Here is a 23703-nt window from a genome sequence, read left to right as displayed (position 1 = left end):
GGGCTGAGAGAGATTCCTGCCTGCAGCCTTGGAGAAACTGTGAAGACAATACTGAGCTAGATAGACCAATGGTCTAACTCGGGATATGGCAGCTTCCTATGTTCCTATGTTGTGCAGGGCGTGGGGGACTAGTCTTGGGTTCAGGTAAATACAGTACTACTACTACAACTACTACTACTGCTACTGCTACTGATATCTATATACTGCGTTTCAACAAAAGTTTGCAAAGTGGTTTACATAGAAAAATAAATAAATAAGATGGTTCCCTGTCCCCAAAGACTCACAATCGGAAAAGAAACATAAGGTAGGCACCAGCAACAGCCACTGGAGGGATGCTGTGCTGGGGTTGAATAGGGCCAGTTGCTCTCTCCCTGCAAAATATAAGAAGATCACCTCTTTGAAATTTTCCTCTTTGCTCAGTTAACAGGGGTTTGCAGTAGTTGCCAGGATTCTTTTGCGGGAAGCCATGACAGTTGAAGCAGTTTCACTCCCATATAAATGTATAACTGAGGGCAACACATTTACAAATTAGTGCATAGGGCTAATTCAGTTTGATAGTTTAATTGAGTTTAATTCAGCATTTCTGGGAGTCTTTTCTTTCACCACCTTCCTGTACCTCAGCATGTCTAGGCATAGCTTTGGGGTATTGCAAAAATCAGAGTCTCAGCCCCTAAACTGCCACACCGTCCTTGCCTTTGCCAGACAGCTTTGAGGAATAAACCCATCTTATTCCCTCTTATCCAGCCCCAAGTGCTCCTCCACAGGCAGTTACTGTAGTAACGGTGGGGACCAGCAACAGCACGAGTATCAGCATATCCTGGGAGCCACCCCCTCGGGCAGAGCAAAATGGGATCATCCAAGATTACCGGGTAAGGCAGACTCTCCGGATACCCTTGGCTAACCCCTGAACTTAAGCCCAAAGATGAACAAGTTGGTATGAAGGCCTTTTGGCCTGACTCCTGCAGTGTGACTCGCAGTGCATGCTGGGAAATGGTTCCAGGGAGCTGGCTTGCAGTTGACTACCACAATGTGACTCGCAGTGCATGCTGGGAAATGGTTCTGGGGAGCTGGCTTGCAGTTGACTACCGCAATGTGACTTACAGTGCATGCTGGGAAATGGTTCTGGGGAGCTGGCTTGCAGTTGACTACCGCACTGTGACTCGCAGTGCATGCTGGGAAATGGTTCTGGGGAGCTGGCTTCAGGTGGTGTCACCTCAGTCAATGGTCAACCAGTCTTTCTCCCATGGCAGGTTTGGTGCCTGGGAAACGAATCTCGCTACCACATCAATAAGACCGTGGATGGCACCTTGAGATCAACAGTCTTGCAGGGCTTGGTCCCAGGAATGCTCTACCGCACAGAAGTGGCGGCAGCCACCAGTGCCGGCGTGGGTGTGAGGAGCGCCCCCATCACCATACAGATCAGTGAGTACCCCAGATTCATCCAGACATCCAGCAGGGGAAACCGACTTTGGGCTGATGTCTGAGAATGTTGACTAACTATTGTGGACTAGTGGATATAATTGCAGCAAGAATAATAGTAAAGAGTCAGAATAAATTGTTTGCTATCTGTAATAGCTGAGAGCACTGTGCTGTATTGTATTTGTACGGTCTTTGTTTTGCTGGTTCTAAGGCTGTAAATAAAACCTAATCTTATAAATCAGTCAGACTTTGGACTTGGATGCTGAGGCTCCATGGAACACATCTGCCCCGCCTTTACCACCTTTCAAGAAGGAAGGAAGCCCCTGCTTCCACTGGGCATGCCAGCAGCCAGACACGTGCCGTTCTGCATGCCATGTTTAATGGTCCCTAGCTGAACCTAGACCTAGGACAGCCTTCCTTCCTGTGGCCTGGTTCACCTAATCATTTGAATCTAGGTTTAATGTGGGTTACCGACATTTGCATGATTGTGTGAACCCACACCAAGATAGTTTATGACCCATGATGAATCTGAGATTCCCGCCTTGGCATAGATTCCCATCATCACACTGATGTCAGTAACCCACCTTAAACCTAGATTCGAGCGGTTGTGTAAACCAGGCTTGTTTCTAACATGAGGTGGATTGAACTGGAAGGCTCTATAGCCGGGCTGCTCAACTTTGGCCCTTCTGCAGATGTTGGCCTACAACTCCCATAATCCCTGGCTATGGGCCACTGTGGCTGGGGATTATGGGAGTTGTGGTCCAAAAAAAAAAAAAGGCTGGGGGCGGGGCTGTATCCCCATCTTACCTATTTTCTGACTTGGGCAGACATGAGTGGCCTCCTCTCACTGCATGCCTTGGCCTCCTGTGCTTCCTCCCAGAGCCCTTGCCGGACCAGGACTCCGTGTCTGTGAACAGCGGGGACAGCGTGAGCCTTGCCGAACAGATCACAGACGTGGTGAAGCAGCCGGCCTTCATCGCCGGCATCGGCGGGGCCTGCTGGGTCATCCTCATGTGCTTCAGCGTGTGGATCTACTGTCGCCGGAAAAAGAGAAAGGAGCTGAATCACTACACAGGTGAGCCCGTCTCCGCCTCTGGGCTACGTCCCGGCTCCCTCGAGGTCAGTTGGGGTCAGCTGCCTGCAAAGCAGGACTCTGTTTGGTGTTAGGGGTTGCTGTCCCTCGCTTTATATAGGAAGCAGAAGAGGGGTGAGGGGCATAAACCCTTACTCAGGAACATAGGATGCTGCCTCCACTGCTCCATCTAGCTCAGGATTCGCTACACTGACTGGCAGCGGCTCTGCTGGCTGAATGGCCGTCTACACTGACTGGCAGCGGCTTCAGGCAGGAGTCTCTCCCAGCCCTACCCGAAGATGCTGCCAAGGAGTGAACCTGGGACCCCTCTGTGCTATGGCCCCCTCCGCCGGAGAGCCCGTGCTCCTCGAGAACCTCCGGCTCCTGCACAGAAGCGTAGGAAGTCAGACCCTCGGTCCGTCTAGTTCAGTACTGCCCGCACTGACCGGCAGCAGCTCCCCCAAGGCAGGCGTCTCCCCCATGTAGTCCTTTGCATGTGGTCAGAGGTGTAGAGAAAGAGAGCGCGGTGGTGGGGGAGGTGCCAGGAACCCTACCCTTGTGCCGCCTGAGAGGTTCAAACCACTGTGGACATTTTGTGCCCCCTTCTGAAAAGAGAGGCTCTCGCTCTTATCAGGCCCAGTACTCCCTGCTCTGACTGGCAGCGTTTCTCCAGGGTCTCAAGCAGAGGTCTTTTCCAGTCCCGCTCCCTGAGATCCTCTAACTCGGGGACTCTCAAACTTGAAGGCTGCGGTGGCTGGGGATGGTGGGAATTCCAATCCAGAAGCCTCTGGGATCCTGCCTGCGAGAGCCCCTGCTTCCACTGGGCATGCCAGCGGCCAGACACGTGCCCTTCTGCATGCTAAGCTTGTACCCTGGCACGGAGCCGTGGGCCCACCCCCCTGCCCCTGGCCGCCCCACCCGCCTCTGTCCGCTGTGACGTGCTCTGAGCCGCTTACTCTCTGCCTGCTTCTCTTTGCAGCCTCCTTTGCGTACACGCCGGCAGGTAAGGCTTTCCCCCCCTCCGCCACATTGCTTTCCCAGGGGCCACCGGCTCAACCCCGCGCACACCTCGCTCTCCGAGGGGACGACCCTGACTCTGTGGTCCGCTCTCTTTCAGTCTCTTTCCCCCATGCGGATGGGCCGGCCCGTGGCAGCGGCAGGTGAGTGCAGAGACCCTGATCGCGCACTGATGCTCCCCTCCCTCCTTCTCCCAGCTCTTCCATTCTTGGCGCTGGAGACTCACATCATGGGGCTTGCCTGTCACCGGCTGATCTGAGCTGGATCATGTGAGCTGGGGCTGAATCATTCAATGGATGCATCAAATCATCCACTCATTTAAAAACTTTTGGATCCGCTTTTACTCTTACTATTTAGAAGTAGTCATAAATGCTGCCGGTGGCTAACACTCTTTGAGAAGAGGCATTCTTTCCACTCACATGCAGGCGGGAATGTCTCCTCTCTGATGCTGCTGTCTGTGACACAATGCAAGAAGAGGCATTCTCATATGACACCATCTGAGAGGAGACATTCTTACCAGTCACATGCAGAAGGGAATGCCTCCTTTATGACGATGCTGTCTCTGACACCATCCGAGAAGACTCATTCTCATATGACACCATCTGAGAAGAGGCATTCTTCCTGCTCACATGCGGTGTTCCCTGTAAGAGGGATTCCAAGATAGTGACTACAGTTCCCAGCATCCCCAGCTGCAGTGGCCTTTGGCTGGGGATTATGCAAGTTGTAGTCAACAACATCTGGGAATCCCTCTTACAGGGAACCCTGGTCTCCAGATGTTGTTGGACTATAGCCCCCATCATCTCCAGCCTTTGACCACTGTGGCTGGGGAAGATGGGAGTTGTAGTCCAACCCCATCTGGGGACCCAAGTTTGAGAACCTCTGCTGTATTTTGATTGACTAATTTAATTGATTAATTGACTCAAACTCATTGTCAATTGCCCGAGTTTGTTTGTTTTTTAACCAGGCGACAGCCTCCATGTGAGCCCTCAAATATCCATGGCTCGTATGTCTTTCCTCCAGCAGGCCCGGCATGCTGGCCATGGCCACCAGTAACTCCAGCTACCCTTGGCTGGCAGACTTGTGGCCAGCCCCAAACCTTTTGCGGAACGGGAAGGCAAAGGAGCCCGGAGGGGCCTGCTGCACTGGAAACCACAATCCCACTGAGAGATACTATAATGGTAAGAGTCCCACTGACTTTGCTGGCAGCCTGTTGGGGAGATCTGGCGGGGAAATGGTGAAACGTGTCTGCTGTGACAGGGACTAGGAAGCTGCTGTATACTGAGTCAGACCCTTGGTCCATCTCACTCACTTATCGACTGCACAGACTGGCAGTGGCTTCTTCAAGGTTGCAGGCAGGAGTCTCTTTCAGCCCTATCTTGGAAATGCCAGGGAGGGGACGTGGAACCTTCTGCAGGCAAGCTATGAGCTATGTATGCAAAACATACTTCTCAGTATACTTCTTCATACTGAGCTTTTGCGTACTGAACTATTCTCTAACAGGAATATCTTACAGAGCTCACAGGTAGTCTACCATTCAGATGCAAACCAGGGTGGACCCTGCTTAGCAAAAAGGACACTTCGTGCTTGCTACCACAGAGAGGAGAGCTGGTCTTGGGGTAGCAAGCATGACTTGTCCCTTTGCTAATCAGGGTCTACCCTGGTTTGCATTTGAATGGGGGACTTTATGTGTGAGCACTGTAAGATATTCCCCTTAGGGGATGGGGCTGCTCTGGGAAGAGCAGAGATTCCTGCCTGCAACCTTGGAGAAGCCGCTGCCAGTCTGTGAAGACAATACTGAGCTAGATGGTCCAAAGGTCTGACTCAGTATATGGGACTTGCAGTTCGGCAACATCCGGAGGACCACCAGTTGGGAACCTCTGCCCTAAAGGGAAGGAATATCTTACAGGGCTTACACAAGGAGGCCAAATGAAGACCTGGAAAGCAGAAGGCACACCAGTGTGGCTAGCAGGGAGGAGAGCTGGTCTTGTGGTAGCAAGCATGAATTGTCCCCTTTGCTAAGCAGGGTCTGCCCTGGTTTGCAACTGACTGGGAGACTACATGTGTGAGCACTGCAAGATATTCCCCTTAGGGGATGGGGCCGCTCTGTGAAGAGCATCTGCCTGTTTGCAGATTGTTCCCTCCCTGGCAGCATCTCCAAGATAGGACTGAGAGAGACTCCTGCCTGCAATCTTGGAGAAGCCTTGCAGAAGCCACTGCCAGTCTGTGCAGACAATGCTGAGCTAGATGGACCAAGAGTCTGACTCAGTATAAGGCAGCTTCTTAAGTTGCTAGGTGAGTGAGGAAGGCCTGCCTCCTAGCTGTTACTCCTGAGCACTCCCATTGAAATTAATGTCCCTATGGCATTCAAGCGTTTTGGAGCTGGGGGGCTGGAGAGTCTAGAGCAAGATGGTTAGTCTTTTAATCTCCGCGAAGGAGGAAGCCGCCCAGGCAGCTGAAGCAGACTTTCCAGGCCGTGACCTCCCAGGAGAGGCGTTGAGCCAAGGTTGGTGGAGAGCAGCAGCAGCAGCAGCGGGTCCAGTCTCTCAAGCCTGGATTACAGGCAGATCGCAAAGCCCACAGCTGCCGGGAGGTGCTTAAAACTGAAACGCTCTGAATCCGCTTCAGCTGAACCGGAACGTCTGGTGAAGTAGTGCATTAGCCAGCGGGGGGGGGGGGTGCCATCTGTGGGACGGGGGTGAATGCTCATTGTGATTCTTGACAAGATCCACACCCTTGGAGATAGAAAGTAGATGACAGCATCACCATCCTTTCAGCGGATCATTGTGCTTTAATTGTCCTGACCATCAGGGCCCCCAGCGGCTTAATTTGCAAATTTAAAACTTGGAAAAGTTTTCAAGACACAAAAACGACTATAAAAATCTACTGGTGTTGTCAGAGGAATGGAGATGAAAATTGGCAGGAATGTCCTGCAAAGATTCCTCTATGCAGAGAGTACAACGATCTGTTCATTGTTACCCCAGCCCTTTCCTCTGTGTAAAAATCGTTCTCAGTTTTTTGCTTTTAAAATAACTTTCAAAACTTTTTTTAAAGAAAAGAAATTGTAATTTTAAATGTGGTTTTAGCTTGCTCCTTTAACTTGTTTAAATTAAATTTGGTAAACTTTATCAGTCTTATTTTACATTGTGTCTTTTTAATAATATTTGAGCCTCCCCGAGCAGTAGTGTACTGGAGGGGCGATAAATAGGAGGGAGGGAGGGTGGGAGAGAGAGAGAGAAACTTTGCCCTTATCATTTTGGCATAGGGATAAAGAAAGGGTGAGAACACAGAGAAAGCACTAAGGGCAACAGTGCTGTCACCTCTTTTCCATCTCTGGGGAGGGGGATGAACATTGCCAAATATCACGATGAGCATTTATCTCCTGACATGGAACCAATGGCCAGCATTTGTGGGTCTGGCTCATGGACTAGGTAGGGCTAGGCACCGTCCAACTCATCAGATGTTGATGAACTACCCTTCCCAGCAACCTCAGCTACAATTTATTACAGCTGGGGATGATGGGAGTTGTAGTTCAGCAACATCTGGAGAGCCACCCGTCACCTGCCCCTAGACCTTCAGCAAGGCCATGCTGTGTCTCCTGGTTTGCAGATGCCGGGATTTCTAACTACATTGCTCAGACGGAGAAGTTTGGGACAGGGGCGTCGGACGGGCCCATTTACAGCACCATCGACCCTGCCAGTGATGACATGAGGACGTTCAATGGGGCATTTTCGCAGCACACCACTCCGTATGCCACAACCCCCGTGGTACCATACGGGGCAACACACCTCCACTCCCCTGATGAAGAGGAGAGCCAGTGGAACACCCAGCCAGGCGTCTCCACCATCCAGTATGCCCAGCCTGAGCGGGGCAGGGCTGAGAGCGGTAGGGGCCTTGGCCATACAACAGCTAGACTCGCCAGGTGTAGATCTTCTCAAGTGAAATGTGGTTTCAGCAGGACTCTGAAATTGACGTTCGGTCAATTTCAGAGCCCTGCTGAAATTGACCGAACGTCTACCTAGTCCAGCATCCTGTTTCCCACTGTGGTCAACCTCTAGGAAGCCCACAAGCATGAAATCAGCATCCCTGCCACACTTTGTTCCCCAGAAAAGGGTATTCGGTGGTACACTGCCTCTGAACATACAGTTTTGTTTCATCTAATTTTATTTATTTGTAAATAAATTAGTATGCAATAGCAAACAATAGATTTGTATACCACCTGTATACCCGATTTCAAATACCCGTTCAGCCCTGAAACTCACTGAGTGACTCTGGGCCAGCCAGTTCTCTCTCACCTAACCTACCTCACAGGGTTGTTGTGAGGATACGAATACGACAGATATTTCATTTATTTGTTTAATGTATATAAATATACTATATATATATATGGCTCCCTGCCCCCAAAGGCCTCCCAAAACAGAAACACTAGACACCAGCAGCAGCCACTGGAGGGATGTTGTGCTGGGGATGGAGAGGGCCAGTTGCTCTTCCCCTGCTAAATAAAGGGAATCACCACTTTTAAAAGGTGCCTCTTTGCTCAGTTAGGAGGATAAAAGAGAAATTGTGTACATTGCTCTGGGCTCCTCAGAGGAAGAGTGAGATAGAAATGTAGAAATCAAGAAATAAATAGAACAGAATACAAAGGAGACAGTTTTCAGGGTCCTGGCTGTACCAGCTGGCACATTTTGGGAGAAATAACTGGAGGTTTAGCGATGTTCATGGGCAAAAAACCACCAAGCCTCAGGCCTTTGCTGTCTTTGAAGATCCCTGTCCTGCTTCTTCCTCTAGCTGCTAAGCCTGGGAAACAGAAATCTATGGGGAAGCCAGTGAAGACGCCCTCCCTGAACTGGACCGAAGTCCTTCCTCCCCCTCCTTCTGCCAGTGAACTGAGCCAGTATGTGGAGGAAGAGGAGCTAGAAAATGGGTGAGTACCCAGAGAAGGGCAGCCAAAGCCCCCTTCTTTTCATGGCATAATATTTCACCTGCTAAAATAATGAAGCATTGGAGTGGATTCTTCGTGTGCACGGTTAGTCTGAAGCCCTTTTCACATGTTTGTTACATTCAATACTTACACAATTGTACAGTGTGCACAGGTAGAGATCTATACACGGGTACATTTATTCAGATGTTCTGATGAACACAGATACAGCAGTATACCTCCTAAGTCCTGTTCACACATTATGTTCAACACTTGTACAATCAGTGTACAGCGTACACAGGTATGATTATCCACGCTTTATGTGGAACACAAGTTCGGCAGTCCACTTCCTGCCTGTAACCAGCATTTGAGGGACCTGTACACAAGTTCACTTTTAAAATGAATGCAGGTACAGTCATTCACACAAACAAATTTGAGTGTACAGACTTCTGTAAACTCGTACATTTTTTTTCCTTTTTCCTTTATTGCAATAAGGTTATAGATATAGACATAATCAAGGATGATAATAATACATGTAAATATAACTAAAAAGAAAAGAAAAGAGTTCCCGTAATACAGCTTAACATAATAGGATACAACCAACGCAGGAAAAGAAATGAAGGGATTTTTTTATTTTTTTAAAAACACACCTTCTTCAAGGATATTTGACTTATATTTCAAAGTGTAAACAGTTCATTGAAGTTAGACCAAACCTCTAAGACTTCTTCTTCTTATCCTTGGCAATGAAAACCAGTTCAAATGCACTTTTGAATCTCATAGGAACATAGGCTTAGCTGTCCTCATAGGAACATAGGAGTGTAGGAATCTGCCTTATGCCGAGTCAGACCATTGGTTCATCTAGCTCAGTATTGTCTACATAGGGTCTTCTCAGTGGTGGCACCTAGGCAGTGAAACTCTCTCCTAAGGGAGGCTTGCTTGGCTCACCCTCACTAAAGGTAAAATATCTACTTTGCACGCAAAAGTTCCAGGTTCATTCCCTGCATCACTGGTTTTGGCCTGGGAAAGACCCAGAAATATGGCCCAGGAGCCAGTGACAGTGCTTTCATAATTTCATATGTTTGAACCTGTCTTGCAGTTCAGAGGCAGAGGAGTGGTGCCCACCCCTTCCAGAAAGGACCTACCTGATGGAGAACATCCAGGAAGAGGAATGTCCTCCTCCCCCTCCTCGTGGAGAGGCCTCTTCTCCTGCTAACTCCTACGGGCAGCAGTCCACGGCCACTCTGACCCCCTCGCCCCGGGAGGAGATGAGGGCTTCCGAGGACATCCCCAGATTGCACCACTTTGAGATTCCACACCTGCCCAGGTAGGAGCCCCTTAATCCAACTCAAGCAGGCCTGCTCAACTTTGCCCCCCCCCCCGCCCAGCTGTTTTTGGGCTACAGCTCCCATCATCCCCAGCCACAGTGGCCAATAGCCAGGGATTGTGGGAGTTGTAGGCCAACATCTGCAGGAGGGCCAAAGCTGAGCAGCCCTGATCTGAAGCTTGTGATCTCATCCCATGATGCTGCCGTGCAGGCCACACACACTTTGTACCTTCTGCTAATGCCCTTCGGATTTGATCTGGTCCTCTACTCAAGCCGTGGCAAGAGTTGCCAGCTCTGTCTCCTCTTCTTCCTCCTCCTGTGCCTTTCCAATCTTGGGATCCTCTAATACAACTCCGTACTTAAGTGTCCGCCCAGTCCCCATCTGGCCCACGATTTCTAACCATGCTGCTGCTGTCCCATAAGGACCTGTATGCTGTTAACAGTTGTGCTCACAACAACTATTTTGTGCTCTTATATTTTGCCGGGGGGTAGCAACTATCTCTCTCCAAGTCCAGTCCAGCAGCCTTCCAGTGGCTGTTGCTAGTCTCTACTCTGTGTTTCTTTCTCGATTGTGAGCCCTTTGGGGACAGGAGCTTTCCCAGACAGGAGGCTTTACTGCATGTTTGAAGTTGCCCCGCAAAACAACTCAAAAAGTGGATTTTTAAAATCCTGGATATAAATTGAGCTACACTCTAATGCCCGATGAAAAACCCAAATTGTGTGTGAAGTGCTCCCCAATAGCTCGCAGGGATTTCGGGGTAAATTTGGCCGATATCTAAATTCACATCTCTATTCTAGAGGAGATGCAAACGAAAAGCCGGGTGTGGAAAACTTCCAGGGGATCGTCTTATTTATTTTTCTGGGTAAACCACTTTGAGAACTTCTTTGTTGAAAAGCAGTATATATCTGTAGTGCTAATATCCGTAGTCAAAACAAGACCCAATGCGGGCACTTCTTAATTCAATTTATAGGAAAGCTTCATAAAGGTTGCTGGGCTGATGGTTCGTTTTTGTAATCCCACTGATCTTTAATTCTTTGATTTGCATGTGGACCCGCCCTGTGTCAATTTCCTACTCAGGACTTCTCATTTCTAAGTGCAGGCAATAAGCTGAATTGCACCCAGGCATGGCAATGGGAGAAACAGCCACAGCTCTGCAGATTCTGAGATCCTAACATGCATGTGTAAAAAATCTGTATTACAACATCAGCTTCCTGTTTTATTTGTTGTGAAAAGGCAAGTTTCTAGTCCTTGTGGCTGCAACAAGAGGCTTCGGGTTCCCTGTAATAGGGATTCCCAGATGATGTTGGAAAAGGAAAGGAAAGATTATGCCGTCGAATCAGTGTTGACTCCTGGCGACCAGAGAACCATGTGGTTTTCTTGGTAGAATACAGGAGGGGTTTACCATTGCCTCCTCCCTCACAGTATGAGATGATGCCTTTCAGCACCTTCCTATATCGCTGCTGCCTGATATAGGAGTTCCCCATATTCTGGGATTTGAACCAACAGCCTCCTGCTCTCTAGGCAGGTTGCTTCCCCACTGCGCCCATAATCCCCTGCCAAAGTCCATTGCAGCTGGGAATGATGGGAGTTGTAGTCAACCACATCTGAGAATCCCTGTGACAGGAAATAGTGCTTGGAAGCAGGTGTGCCATCATAGCTGGCAGCATTCAGTTTTTGGCAGTGCAAAATGTGGACTACCTTAGCACGGAGTGCCGGTTTTATTTTCCGCGCAGCTTATATAAATGGCGGTGCAGGCAGCCGATCTCTTCCCCCACTGTTGCTACCATCTTTCCATCCGGGCCGTTCTCTTAACTCTGTACTCCTTGCTTTCCAGGCGGTTACCCAATGGTTCGGCGCCACCGCCCAGGGCCTGCAGTCCTCCCTTGACTCAGTCCAACCCAACTCTAAATGTCCTCGAAGAGGGGCCTGAAGGCATCGCTCCCAGGCAGGGTCATCGACGTAACCTGAGCCAGACGCCGGTGGAGAATGGCGACTCCCCAGGAATAGGTGGGTCGGGTGCTCTCTCGATCCCCTCTCTTCCCGGAAGCAGCACCGAACAGGCCTCTGCCCTGATGTCCCCACAGGCTAGCAGAGAGGTCTCATTCTGCTAATGCCAGATTAGGAGAGGGTTTTCCCTGTGCCCAACTGGCACTTGTAATCGTAAAACCCTGCTTGGGGCCAATGGTTTGGCAACAGATTCCAAGCTGCCTTTCTTTCAAACTTGCCCCTGCCCACCTCGACTTCCTTCATCAGGAGGTAGCTCTGAGCATCCTTGGTTGCGCCAAGGCCATCTCCAGGATCCTCTGGCTCTCCCTCTCTGCCTTTCTCCGTCCAGCCATGGTGGGTCATGCTGGAGTTTGCCTTGAGGTCCCGGCCTTTGCTAAGGCTGGGTGGCTGAGACTCGGGTGTGACTCTGACGCTGGGATTTTGCCGGCAGGAAAACCTCATCCCAGCATAGGCGACATGCCTCTCCCTCCGGGGCAGAAAGCGAAAGGCAAGAAGAAGTCCAAGTCGAGCCACTACCGCCGGGAGAAGAAGCAGGGAGGTGAGTGAGGCTCTCGGAGGCATTGCCTCTTCTGTTCCTACACAGCCCCATCTGCAGCGCTGTGACAAGGGAATGGCCAACAAGCACCATCTCCATCAGGATGCCAGAAATATCCACCAGGATGCCAGCTCTTCCAGAGCTGCACAACTTCAGCCTGCCAGCTGTTTTTGGACCGCAACTCCCATAATCCCTAGCCTCAGTAGCCATTCGTCGGATATGATGGGAGCCGTAGTCCAACATCTGGGCAGCCTTGCCATATCCTGTCCTTCCAGCAGCAGTCTCCTAAGAGTTGCTGCTGAGTCTGGGGGCAGGGCCAGCCTCCTCCTCCTCCTCCTGAAATCCTCTTCACACATGGGATTCACACAAGGAGGGCAGGCCTATCAATGGCTACTAGTCTGAGGGCGATAGGCCACCTCCAGCTTCAGGGGCAAGGTGCCTCTGAATACCAGTTGCAGGGCCGCAACGGCAGGAGAGAGGGATGCCTTCCCTCTCTTGCCTGTGGGCTTCTCAGAGGCACTGGTGGTGGTCCACTGTGCGAAACAGGATGCTGGACTAGATAAGCCTTGGGCCTGATCCAGCAGGGCTGTCCTCATGTATAGGGAGCACCCAGTCGGTGAGCAAAGTGCTGGCTGGGGGAAAGCGAGGGGCCACATGTCCTTCTCTTCCAGCCAGCCAGCGCTTTGTTTACCAGCTGGGTGTAGGGAAGCGAGAGGCACCCTGTTGGCCCATGGATGCTGGCGGCCCAGGGGCAGTTGCACACACACACCCCGCCTTCTCCAACGATGGCTACAGCACTGGCAGGGGCTGATGGTACTTCACCTTTGGTTCGGCTTGCAGATCTTCCTCCCCCGCCTTTGCCACCTCCTGCAGAAGACCTTAGCTGCTCTGCTCCAGAAAGCGGCCCACGACTGAACTGCGACACCGCCTCGCTGGAGAAGGACCTGAACGCTGCCTCCGTCGTAGAGCGGAAGGCCATCCATCGCACAGTGGCAGGCCACCACCACCTCCAGCACCGAGACGGTAGCGCTGGCCGTTTTGGGTTCCATGCTGTCACGATCGCCCGGTGGGCTGGGGCTGAGGGCTGGCGTTATATGTACCACAGGTCTTGTCAAGAGCTCAATGAATAGTGTTTTTCCAGAGTGGTGTGCCTTTGAGGGAAGATTAGCACCTCTGAATCTTCAGCGAACCCCTTGGAGATGAAAGGAGGAAGGCCATACCGCTCCAGCTTGGAGCTTTCCTTCCTGTAGTTGTTCATGATAGGTGGACTCTCTCGGGCTCGGTTTGGAATTGGACTCAGAAAACCAGATGTTTTAGGAAACCTGACAATGGCTCTTTCCCGCATCTGCTCTGAAACCCAATCCCAATATTCAGAGCACTGAACTTCTGATGTCATCAGGAGCACAAGATCTGCATGCTTCCCCTAGCTTCAGTCTCCATGATGCTCAGCAGCATCCCAGCTGCAAAGAGCCCTGGGATGTTGTTTCCAAGGCAACCAACATCCATACAAAATAAACCGGGACCTTGGGAAAGTTACATTTCCTGTGGCCCTGGCACCCAAAATGCTGCAGTTGCAGCATTCAAAGCACCAAAGAGGGGAGGAATAACAACAACAACAATAAATAAATAAATAAACTTTATTTGTTAGCCACCCCATAACAAATTATTCTCTGGGCAGCTCACAACAGAGGATTAACACATACAATAAAAACCCATAACACATTAAATCAGGGTTTCTTAACCTTGGGCCCCCAGATGTTGTTGAACTACAACTCCCATCATCCCCAGACATGGCCTTTGTGGCTGAGGATGATAGGAGTTGTAGTCCAACAACGTCTGGGGGCCCAAGGTTAAGAAACCCTGCATTGAATCATAACAGATCAAAAGGTGAAAAGAAAATACAAAATACAATACAAAGCAGCTTAAGAATTCATTTTATAAATTAGTTAAAAATCAGATCAAATCTGAAAATCAGAATTTAAAAGGCCTGGGTGAACAAAAAGGTCTTCACCTAGTGTCTAAAAAGGGAAGAAAGCACTCCAGCCTGAATCACAAACCAAGGTGGGACATAATCCAATGGGGGACGGGTTAGCACATTCTTTGGTATGCAGGTGAGCATTATGAGCAGAAGGCATTTGTATACTGAGCCAGGTTGTCATATCTCCACCATGAACTTTAGTTGAGCCACCTACATAATAGAGGGCCCACTTGGACCTTCGAACCTGGAGCTCTCCCTGATTAGCGCTATACTGTTTCTGCACATGACGCTCCCATGATATAGCATCATAGTTAATAGCCATGCGTTGACCTGTCCCCATGGAGTTGTCTGATCCCCTTGTAAGAACCTGTAGGGAGACTGTTTCCTTTCCATCCAAAACTAGCAGCCAAGCTCCAGGGAGAAAGTGAGTGATGACATGTTGTCTGTTGAGACAATGAAAAGCAACTTGCTTCCAGGATCGGATAAGGATCAGGAGAGAGCTGACAACTCAGCAAATGAGCTGAAACTGTTCGCAAAAGCCACCCTTGTCTGTGAAAAAGGGAAAGCAAATGTTTCCATACTTGCTGCCCACCTTTATTTGGTCATGAAATCCCATTGTTCAACTTATTCATCCAACCGCATCTTTAGAATCTCATTTAAAAATCCCAGTTTTTAAAATCCCATTTTTCAATGTATTCCTCCTCTCTTCATCTTCCTAATGCATAGTCCTCATTCTAAATGGTCATGTTTTTAATGGAATTGTTGCATTTTATAAATGCCATAAGCTGCTTGGGGGGCTCTAGTTTTTAAAAAAGGGACTCTCATTTGTTTTTTAAAAAAGAAGTTAGATTTGCCTTTAAACCATTGATAAGCTTGATTAAGCCAGGGATTCCCAACCTGCGGTACTCCAGATGTTGCTGAACTACAACATCTGGAGCCTCACAGGTTGGGAATCCCTGGATTAAGCCATTAAAAACCCCTTTGATAGACTAAAAAGGCACTCCTTCAAGAACCGAGTATTTGAGGGGAAAGGTTATTGGCTGACATCCCACGCCAGGTAACACTTATCAGCCCAGTAACACACTGTGCATGCTAGTTGTGTAAGTTATGCAAATTGTGCAAACACAAAAGCTATGCAAATGACATTACACAGGAGTAAGCCCATTATTGCCAATAGACTTACTCTTGTGTACCCTATGCCCAGTTTTACATGTGTCGAATTTCCTTCACTTGCGCAGATAGCATGAACACAACATGACTATGCTGCTGTACCCTTGCATGGTATGTCAGCCTATTTTTTGAACACACGTAATCTTAAACTGCTGATGTGTTCCCTCTAAGGCACGTGCGCATGCACACAAGTGTTTTTATGTCCACTCCGTTAATTTTAGATCCTGTTCAGGTTGAATCAGGAAGGCCCCACTCTGAATGCATGTATGCACACCCACTGCCTTGATATCGCTGCCCAGAACAAAACTCATTCCGCATATAGATTAAAAAAATGAGAGGGAACAAAAGTCTGGCAGTCATCATCTTGGGAGAGGCATTCCCCATGCAAGAGAGAATGCTTCTAAGAGGGCAGCTCCTGCAACATGAGCACCCAAAAATATACAAACTAATTTGATTAATCAACTCAGATTTGTTTAATCTGCCAAACATGACAGCCCTGCATTTTATTTATTTGATTGACTGACTGATTGATATACTGCCCTTCCTAAAGTGGCTCACACTAAAGTGGTTTACACTAAAGTGGCTCACACTAAAGTGGTTTACATTACAATCAGAAATACATCACAATTAAAATCAGAAACCAATTAAAAGCAGATTAAATTGTAATTAAAACCAAATATCATTAAAAGGCAGGCTAGAAAGATGGGTCTTTAAGGCTCTCCCGAAGGCCTCCAAGGAAGATGATCCCATCATGTAATATCAGGTCAAATACATAAAATATTTCCCCTGTTTATTGCATCTATAGCTGGGGTGTGCATCATGTGCCAAATGGAACGCGTCCTCAGTGTCTGGGCCAATCTATTGCTTTGGGAAATATCAGTCTGTACTAAGAGCAAAATGGTTGCAAAGCACATGTGAAGACAGAGCCTGCCAGACCAAACAATTTTGTATTTTCCTTCCTGCCAGAGGAGGAAATCATCCCATACAGCAAGCCCAGCTTTCTGTCCAGAAGCCAGGTGTCCAGCAACTGCTCCACAACAGGAAGCTCTTCTTCCAGGGGGTCAACAGGATCTAGAGGTCACGGGTCAGGGCGCAGCCGGACAACAGGGGATCGTGGCGAGGTGACTGGCCCCACTTGCTATGGTTTGGGGATTGCTTGGGGTGGGGTTTGCATTGAGGGTTGGGTGAGGGACAGAGGACTCCAACATAGCAAGTTGGGTGGACATAATGTCAGCAGCTATCCATCCAGGACAGCCAAATGGAAGGGGTCAAAGCTCAGCGAACAGGTATCGGCTTTGCATGCAGACGGTCCCAAGTTCATTCCCTGGTGTCTCTAGGTAGGGCTGGCAGCTTTCTGAAAGGGACAAAAGAAAGCATCTATTTCACTGGGAAATGCAAACTGAAATTCACTGAGAGGAGAGCTAGTCTCATGGTCGCTAGCATAGATTGCCCCTGTTGCTAAGCAGGCTCTGCCCTGGTTTGCACTTGGATGGGTGCCTACCCATGAGCTCTGTAAGATATTCCCCTTAGGACCATTGCTCAGTGGAAGACCATCTGCTCTGCAGACAGAAGGTCCCAGGTTCACTCCCTGCAGCATCTCCAGGTGGGGCTTGGAGTGACAGCCAAGACCTTCAAGAGCCACTGCTAGTCAGAGTCATTCAGATATGCATTTCCCATGCATTTCATACGTCTAGATGTCGGTTTCCCTCCCTTTTGATTTTAAAATTGAATTGTTTGGTGGATGTGAGTCAAAATTCAAAAGGTGTTTTGTTTGGCAGCACTTTTGGGGATAGGCTCCTTGTGCTTTCTCTCACTGAATTGGTTCAGACATCACATGGAGCCTGAGATAAAGCCAGGCTCCGTGAGACATTCTTATGCTTCAGGAGTATGTCCTCCCCCCACCTCTCATCCCTGCATGAGCGTCAGCTTCGTATTTAGGTTACAGTCAGCAGAGATTGGTCATGTCATCCAGACCCACCCCTCTTGGCTTATTCTAACCTACTTGCCTCAGGTAACCCAAGATGATAACATAAGAACAACCTTGCTGGATCAGACCTGAGGCCTATCTAGTCCCGCACTTGGGATGTGCAAGTCGGTTCAAGCTTGAGCTGGTTCGAGCTCAAACCAGCCTGCTTCGAGGGCTCGCCCTTGATCCGAACTGGGGCCAGCTCAACATGCACAAGACCAGACCAGACCCAGTTCAGCTTGAGTCCGGTTCGATTCGAGCTGAACCAGGTTTTCCAGTTCTGTGCATATCCCTATCCAGCACCCTGTTCAACACAGTGGCTCACCGGATGCCTTGGGAAGCCCACATGCAGGAGATGAAGGCATGCCCCCTCTCCTGCCACTGCTCCCCTGCAATTGATATTTGGAGGCATCTTGCCTGTGAACATGGAGGTAGGATCGGAAGTAGTAGCCATCGATAGACTTGACCTCCCTGCTTAAAGCCATCCAAGCTGATGGCCATCACCACATCCTGTGGCAGAGAGTTCCATAGATTAAATTCTACACTGTCTGGAACTCACTTCAGTCCGTGGGTACAGGTGTCAGGTTACCTGAGGCTCCACTCCTCATGTCCTCAGTCGTCAATAGGAATTATTGGTGTTGAGAGTTGATGCCTATGGGTCACATCTCCAACAGCAATTAAGTTGGAATAAGTCAAGATTTGGTGGGTTCGGATGACACAGCCGATCTCTGCTAATTTGAATCTAACTAGGAAGCTGACACTTCTGCATAGGTGAGAGCAGGGGGTACCTGGTCCTGAAGCCCAAGACCATCAGGTAGAACCTTACTTTATCCAAGGCTCCCCATGATATCTGAACCAGCCCAAAGCTCAGCACTAGACCAGTGGTTCCCAACCTGGGCTCCTCCAGATATTGCTGAACTACAATTCCCAGCATCCCCAGCCACAATAAAGTGTATCTGGGGGTGCTGGGAGTTGTAGTTCAGCAACGTCTGGAGGGACCCAGCTTGGGAACCACTGCTCTAGATGCTGCTGAACTACAATTCCCATCATGGCTGAACTACAATTCCCATCATCATTCCACAACATCTGGAGCGGCACCAGTTGGGAACCGCTGCCCTAGAGGGTGCACTTATTGCCAGTGCCTGTGAGCTTACCTAAGAAGTGCTACCCTATGGGGAGGAGGAGAGGCAGGCAAGGAGCAGAGGCCGACCCACTGACGCTTCCCCTTTGTGCTTCCAGGAAAAGAGATGAAACCCAACGGAGCCAGCATGAGCAGCGCAAGGCCTACAAATGGGTACCCGTGGACTTGGGGCTGAGGGGGTTTCTGTGCTTCTAATTTATGACCTTCCAGAAGGAGCCACATGGCCTGGCCCTTTGTAAATAAGTTTGCTCCCAGGAGGCCGGCAGTCCCCAGGAGCCAAGGAAGCTGTATTTATAAACCATGACAGAGGGACATTCATGCCCAGGGGCCTCTGGGGGGCCCGTTTCTGGAAACGCAAGCGGAGGGTGTGTGCCCAGTGGGAGTGGGGAGGGGCGGGGGCTTGCCTCTGGCCAGCAGTTCAGGGTGGGCACCGCGAGCAGCCCAGCCCACCAAGCACATGCTCCGATTCTGCCCGTGTGCACAGCCCTGCCTGCCCCCAGGGCAGAGGTCAGCAGGTGTTTCTTTGATAGCTATTGAACCCTTTTGTAAAATGACCAATAAAGCTGTTTGTTAACCTGGACCTTGCTGGGCTGTCTTCACTTCCTTTCCGGCAATGCAGACTCAACCGGATGGCTGGTTCTGGAGCACACAAGTCCATGTTTGCATCCGGCAATGCAGACTCCGCCGGATGGCCAGTCCTGGAGCCCATTGGAAGCATTTTTGCACAGTGCAGCTAAGCTGCTTATTGCCTCCAGCATCAAAAAATCAGTTCCATTGTGATCAGCACAATAGTAGTAGGAAATTGACCCAATCCACTCGCTCTGGGTTTTGATCACTGACAGCCATCCTATGCATGTTTTCTCAGAAGGAAGTCATTGTTCAATGTGGCTGAAGGAAGTTTGCAAAGAATTGTCGCTTGGATAAGCAAACAGTAGGCCTGTTCACACAATGGTATGCATCTAGGGTTAGTGTGGGTTACCCACATTAGTTGGATTGTGTGAACCCATGCCATGATGGGAATCTTGGACATTAAACCACCTTGGTGTGGATTCACACAGTCACTTCAGTGGAAGGAAGTTTGCAAAGAATTGTCGCTTGGATAAGCAAACAGTAGGCCTGTTCACACAATGGTATGCATCTAGGGTTAGTGTGGGTTACCCACATTAGTTGGATTGTGTGAACCCATGCCATGATGGGAATCTTGGACATTAAACTACCTTGGTGTGGATTCATACAGTCACTTCAGTGTGGGTAACTCACATTAAACCTAGATTCAAATGATTGTTTGAACAAGCCATTTTCTGTCTTAACTGGCAACACTTCTCCAGCAATTGCCTATGACTGACAAAGCTATGTCAGTCATAATCTTAAACAGTTTATTTAATCTTACTTGCACTTCTCTCTTAAAGATGGCTGCCCCCTGATAATTTGCTGGATATGGTATGTAGGCAGGTGGACAAGAGGGCCCTGCACAGATATGCTAGGGATGTGCAGATCGTTCTGAACTCAGAATGTTCCACCTTGAAACAGGCTCTTTTAAGTGTTCCGTACTAAGAACAGAATGAGCCCATTCCAACTCACAGCATTCCTAGTGCTCTGAGCGCCATTTTGGAATCAAAAATGGTGCTCTTCTGGCCTCTACGCATGTCCAGTGGTCATTTGTGTGGTCAGCACCAGCATACAAATGACCACCATGCATATGCAGAGGCCAGAAGAGTGCCATTTTGGATTCCAAAATGGCGTTCGGAACAATCTCAGAACGTTTTGAGGGTTCCGAGATCATTCTGTCAGAACAACCATGTGTGAACAACCAATAACTATGTACCCTGCTCTGGGCTCCTTAGAGGAAGAGCGGAATATAAATGTACAAACAAACAAACAAACCAGCTCAGCTGGTTGTTCCGACAGAACGTTCTGCCGAGAATGCATTCCATTCCAAGCTCTGAACAGAACACACAGTCCATTTTGTGCACACCCCTAAAATATGCCTGTTTGAAAGGGATGCCACTGAACCCAAGTTTCTAACGAAGTAAGTCGCTAAGCTGAGGGTATGGCTGCTACTGATAGAATAGACCAAAGAGTTGATTTGTCATTATCTATTAGGTTGCAAACTCCATGCATTACTTAAGATGCTGGGCTTGTCTTCTGTCGACAAATCCAGCAGGATCAAGTAAAGATTGCCCCAATCTGTTGGCACAATCCCCTTCTTTTCCCTGGATGTAAGCAGGAAAGACCCCTGCCAATCAGTGCAGACAGAGCTAGGTGGACTCCCTAGATGGCATATTCAAATGTTCGTAATAAAAGCAGGCCAAGCGTTGTACTCCACCCCCTTGATTAGGGGCTGGAGGTGAGGGCCACATATCCATCCACACCAGGTCTTGAGCCAGATCCTGTGGACAGAAAGCCTCGGTGCCTCGCCTGCCAACACGATAGCTGCTTTTGCTAGGAGAATCCTGAAGCTGAAAGGCACCTTGGGAGGCTGGTGCAGAAAGAGCCCAGGGTTGATTTGTTCATGGAAGTAACACTTTTGCAATTTGTCCTTCCACTGGGAGTGTGTTCCCTCCCTCCCTCCCTCCCTGCTGCCGGTGATGGATGAATGCGCGGTCAGTAAATCAAGGAGAAATTCTGCTCAGGAAATGATATGCCTGCCGCTGAAGGAGGGAGAGGGCTGGATGGCTGGAAAGATTTGGCTCACTCACAAAGGACGTCACACAGTGCCAGGTCCTGCTGCTGCTGTGGAGAGGGCCAGCACCTCTAGAAACACTGGCCGTGTGTGTCCATTCCTGCTTCCCACTGTCTCCTTGGTTCCCAGCAGACCCATCGTTGACAGGGGTGGGGTGGGGGCAGGCCGCCACCCCTACGTTTTTATTTGCCACCGCCCTGATTCTTTACAAATATTTTTTTTTCTGATTTTGAAATAAGAAAGAAATATTTTAATATAAAAATACAATACAATCATAAAGAAAACAAAGCTATTTTAGAAGATCTGAACTGAATGTCAAAGCAGACAGATTTGTCCAGCGATAGATTCTGTTTGTTAATTTTGAAAGATAAATGATTTTTAAATAATGGGATGTCAAGCACGCTTAGGACTGATGGGAGCCAGTTAAGCTGTTCCCCCTAATTTGGGGGGTCACCTCCCCCCCAAAAAGCTGGCAATCTTCGGGCTGGTTCCCAATACTTGGGGGAAACGTGTTTGTTTCATGAACTTGTATGAACTCATTCTTGAAGTTCTTCTTTCATACCTTAAAATCAAGGGATTGAAAGCATTGCTGTAATAGATCTACCGTCTAATTTTAAGGCTTTACTGGCGTGTCCCCAATCCTTGGGCCAACCCTAAGAGGACCCAAGTTCTGACTCCGTATAAGGCAGCTTCCTCTGTTCGTACCAGCTGGTACACACCTCTAAGGAGCACCATCGCCAGAGCACAGCGGCAGCACAAAGAACCAGGTTTCAGAATGAAAGCAGGAATGCCGCTGAGGTTGCTCTGCTGCTGTAATGACGCTCCGTAATGACAGGTATTACTATCCCCATCTTAGGTACCAAGAGACAATCCCCCCAAAGCTGCTTCAGGGGCTTTGCAGCCTTGAGATCTGTAATCCCAGCATCCGTCAGTGGAAGCCGGGAATTCTGCAGCATAATGCAAGAGGAACGGAGGGGTTTTGCGCTCACCAGGATTTACGAGTTCAATTAGTTCCCTCGCACCAGAGTTGGCTGCAATAAACAGCACCAGGATTGCTCTGGGAGGCAGGCTGCACGTCCTACCTACGACACTGTCTGGAGCAAAGTTGAGCAATTCAAGAAGAGAAAAGCAGATGCTGTAGAGGCCGCTCAGCAAAGGACGGTTTTGTACCATGTAAAGGGAGATTTTAAGGTTTTAAAATGTGGTTTTTCTGGAGTTCTATTGTATTTTTAACTTTTGTAAACCGCCTTGAGATGCCATATGAAAGGCGGTATAAACATTGAACAAATAAATAAATAAAAATAAATGCCAGACACCAGAGTGGGCTCCAAATTTGCATGGATCCAGGGGTGTTGCTAAGTACTTAAAAGATCCAGGAGCTGGGTCGACAGCCCCCATTTTGATCATTATGTTCAGTCATACCCCCATTTCTTTCACCACAGGCAGCAAAATGTCTTGGTAACTGAGCTAACTGAACAAAGAGACACCTTTTAAAGTGGCGATTCTCTTATATTTAGCAGGGGGAGAGCAACTGGCCCTATCCAGCCCCAGCACAGCATCCCTCCAGTGGCTGTTGCTGGTATCTGCTTTATGTTTCTTTTTAGATTGTGAGCCCTCTGGGGACAGGGGAGCATCTTATTTATGTGTTGTTTATTTTTCTATGTAAACCGCTTTGAGAACTTTGGTTGAAGAGCGGTCTATAAATATTCATCGTCGTAGTAGTTGGACTTTGGTCCCTCGATGGTAGAACTTGGGCCCAGAAGTATTGCTCAGCTGTGATGGAGCTAGGCCAGGGGACATGCTCGTGGCAAAGTCCTCTCTGGCTTCCATTCTCAAGTGGCCAATTCCAGATGCAGCCCCAAATAGGTGGGTGACTTCATCCACATATGGCCGCTGTCCCAAAGTGACGGTCAAGTCTCCTGAGCTCACAGATCTTCCTGCCTGCAGATGCTAAACTCATCACTGCCGACTGCATTAAGCTTCTGTTCTGGGACGGAAGGGATGTTTATGTAATACAGAGAAGGAACCAGACGGGGGGGCAGGCTGAGCCACACTTCCAGGACACAAAAGCCTTGGCTTTCCCAAGCTCCCTGCTAAGCAGCTGCCTGTGTTTACTTAGCTCCTTTCCAACCGGAAACCCTCCGGAGTCCTCTGATTAAACCAGCCGGGGCCATGAACGCCTGGCAAAATGAGCCGAGAGGCCACATTGCCTGAGTTGCGTCTCCACATTTCAGGAAGTCAACAGCTGCAAGGATGCCTTCCTCTGGTGCAGCAAAATGTCCATTTCCTCTTGGAACTAACTGCAGGCTAGTCGTCGTCGGAAACTCCAAGCTCTGGCTTTCCTGCTCAGTGGGGGGAACTCAGCCGTTACAGCTGTATACACTTCAACTATCCCTATTTACAAAGAATTGTGTGTCTATGTCTGAAAGAGCTGGAAATGTTGTGATCTTTATGGACGGATAATCGGAATACCTA

At 49.1% G+C, this 23703-nt stretch overlaps 1 protein-coding gene across 8 annotated transcripts in view; it reads left to right on the top strand.

The window, feature by feature from the left end:
* The window catches only part of ROBO3 (roundabout guidance receptor 3), a 271458-nt gene extending 252333 nt beyond the window's left edge, over nt 1–19125 (top strand). For 3 of the 8 annotated variants that reach the window (XM_053269993.1, XM_053269995.1, XM_053270000.1), the window contains 13 exons: nt 745–869; nt 1251–1422; nt 2300–2494; nt 3471–3651; nt 4529–4686; nt 7115–7390; nt 8294–8429; nt 9520–9747; nt 11583–11755; nt 12186–12293; nt 13131–13313; nt 16405–16559; nt 18644–19125. In XM_053269993.1, coding sequence (XP_053125968.1) covers nt 745–869; nt 1251–1422; nt 2300–2494; nt 3471–3651; nt 4529–4686; nt 7115–7390; nt 8294–8429; nt 9520–9747; nt 11583–11755; nt 12186–12293; nt 13131–13313; nt 16405–16559; nt 18644–18655 — 2102 coding nt within the window. In that variant the 3' untranslated portion in view covers nt 18656–19125. The remainder of the gene's footprint in view (nt 1–744; nt 870–1250; nt 1423–2299; nt 2495–3470; nt 3652–4528; nt 4687–7114; nt 7391–8293; nt 8430–9519; nt 9748–11582; nt 11756–12185; nt 12294–13130; nt 13314–16404; nt 16560–18643) is intronic. The other 5 variants (XM_053269997.1, XM_053269996.1, XM_053269999.1 and 2 more) reach the window with 5 other exon arrangements.
* The last annotated feature ends 4578 nt before the right edge of the window (nt 19126–23703 follow it).

This window comes from Hemicordylus capensis, chromosome 8 (genome assembly GCF_027244095.1).
Source record: "Hemicordylus capensis ecotype Gifberg chromosome 8, rHemCap1.1.pri, whole genome shotgun sequence".
Taxonomy (NCBI): domain Eukaryota; kingdom Metazoa; phylum Chordata; class Lepidosauria; order Squamata; family Cordylidae; genus Hemicordylus; species Hemicordylus capensis.
This window is presented reverse-complemented; position numbering and strand designations above follow the sequence as displayed.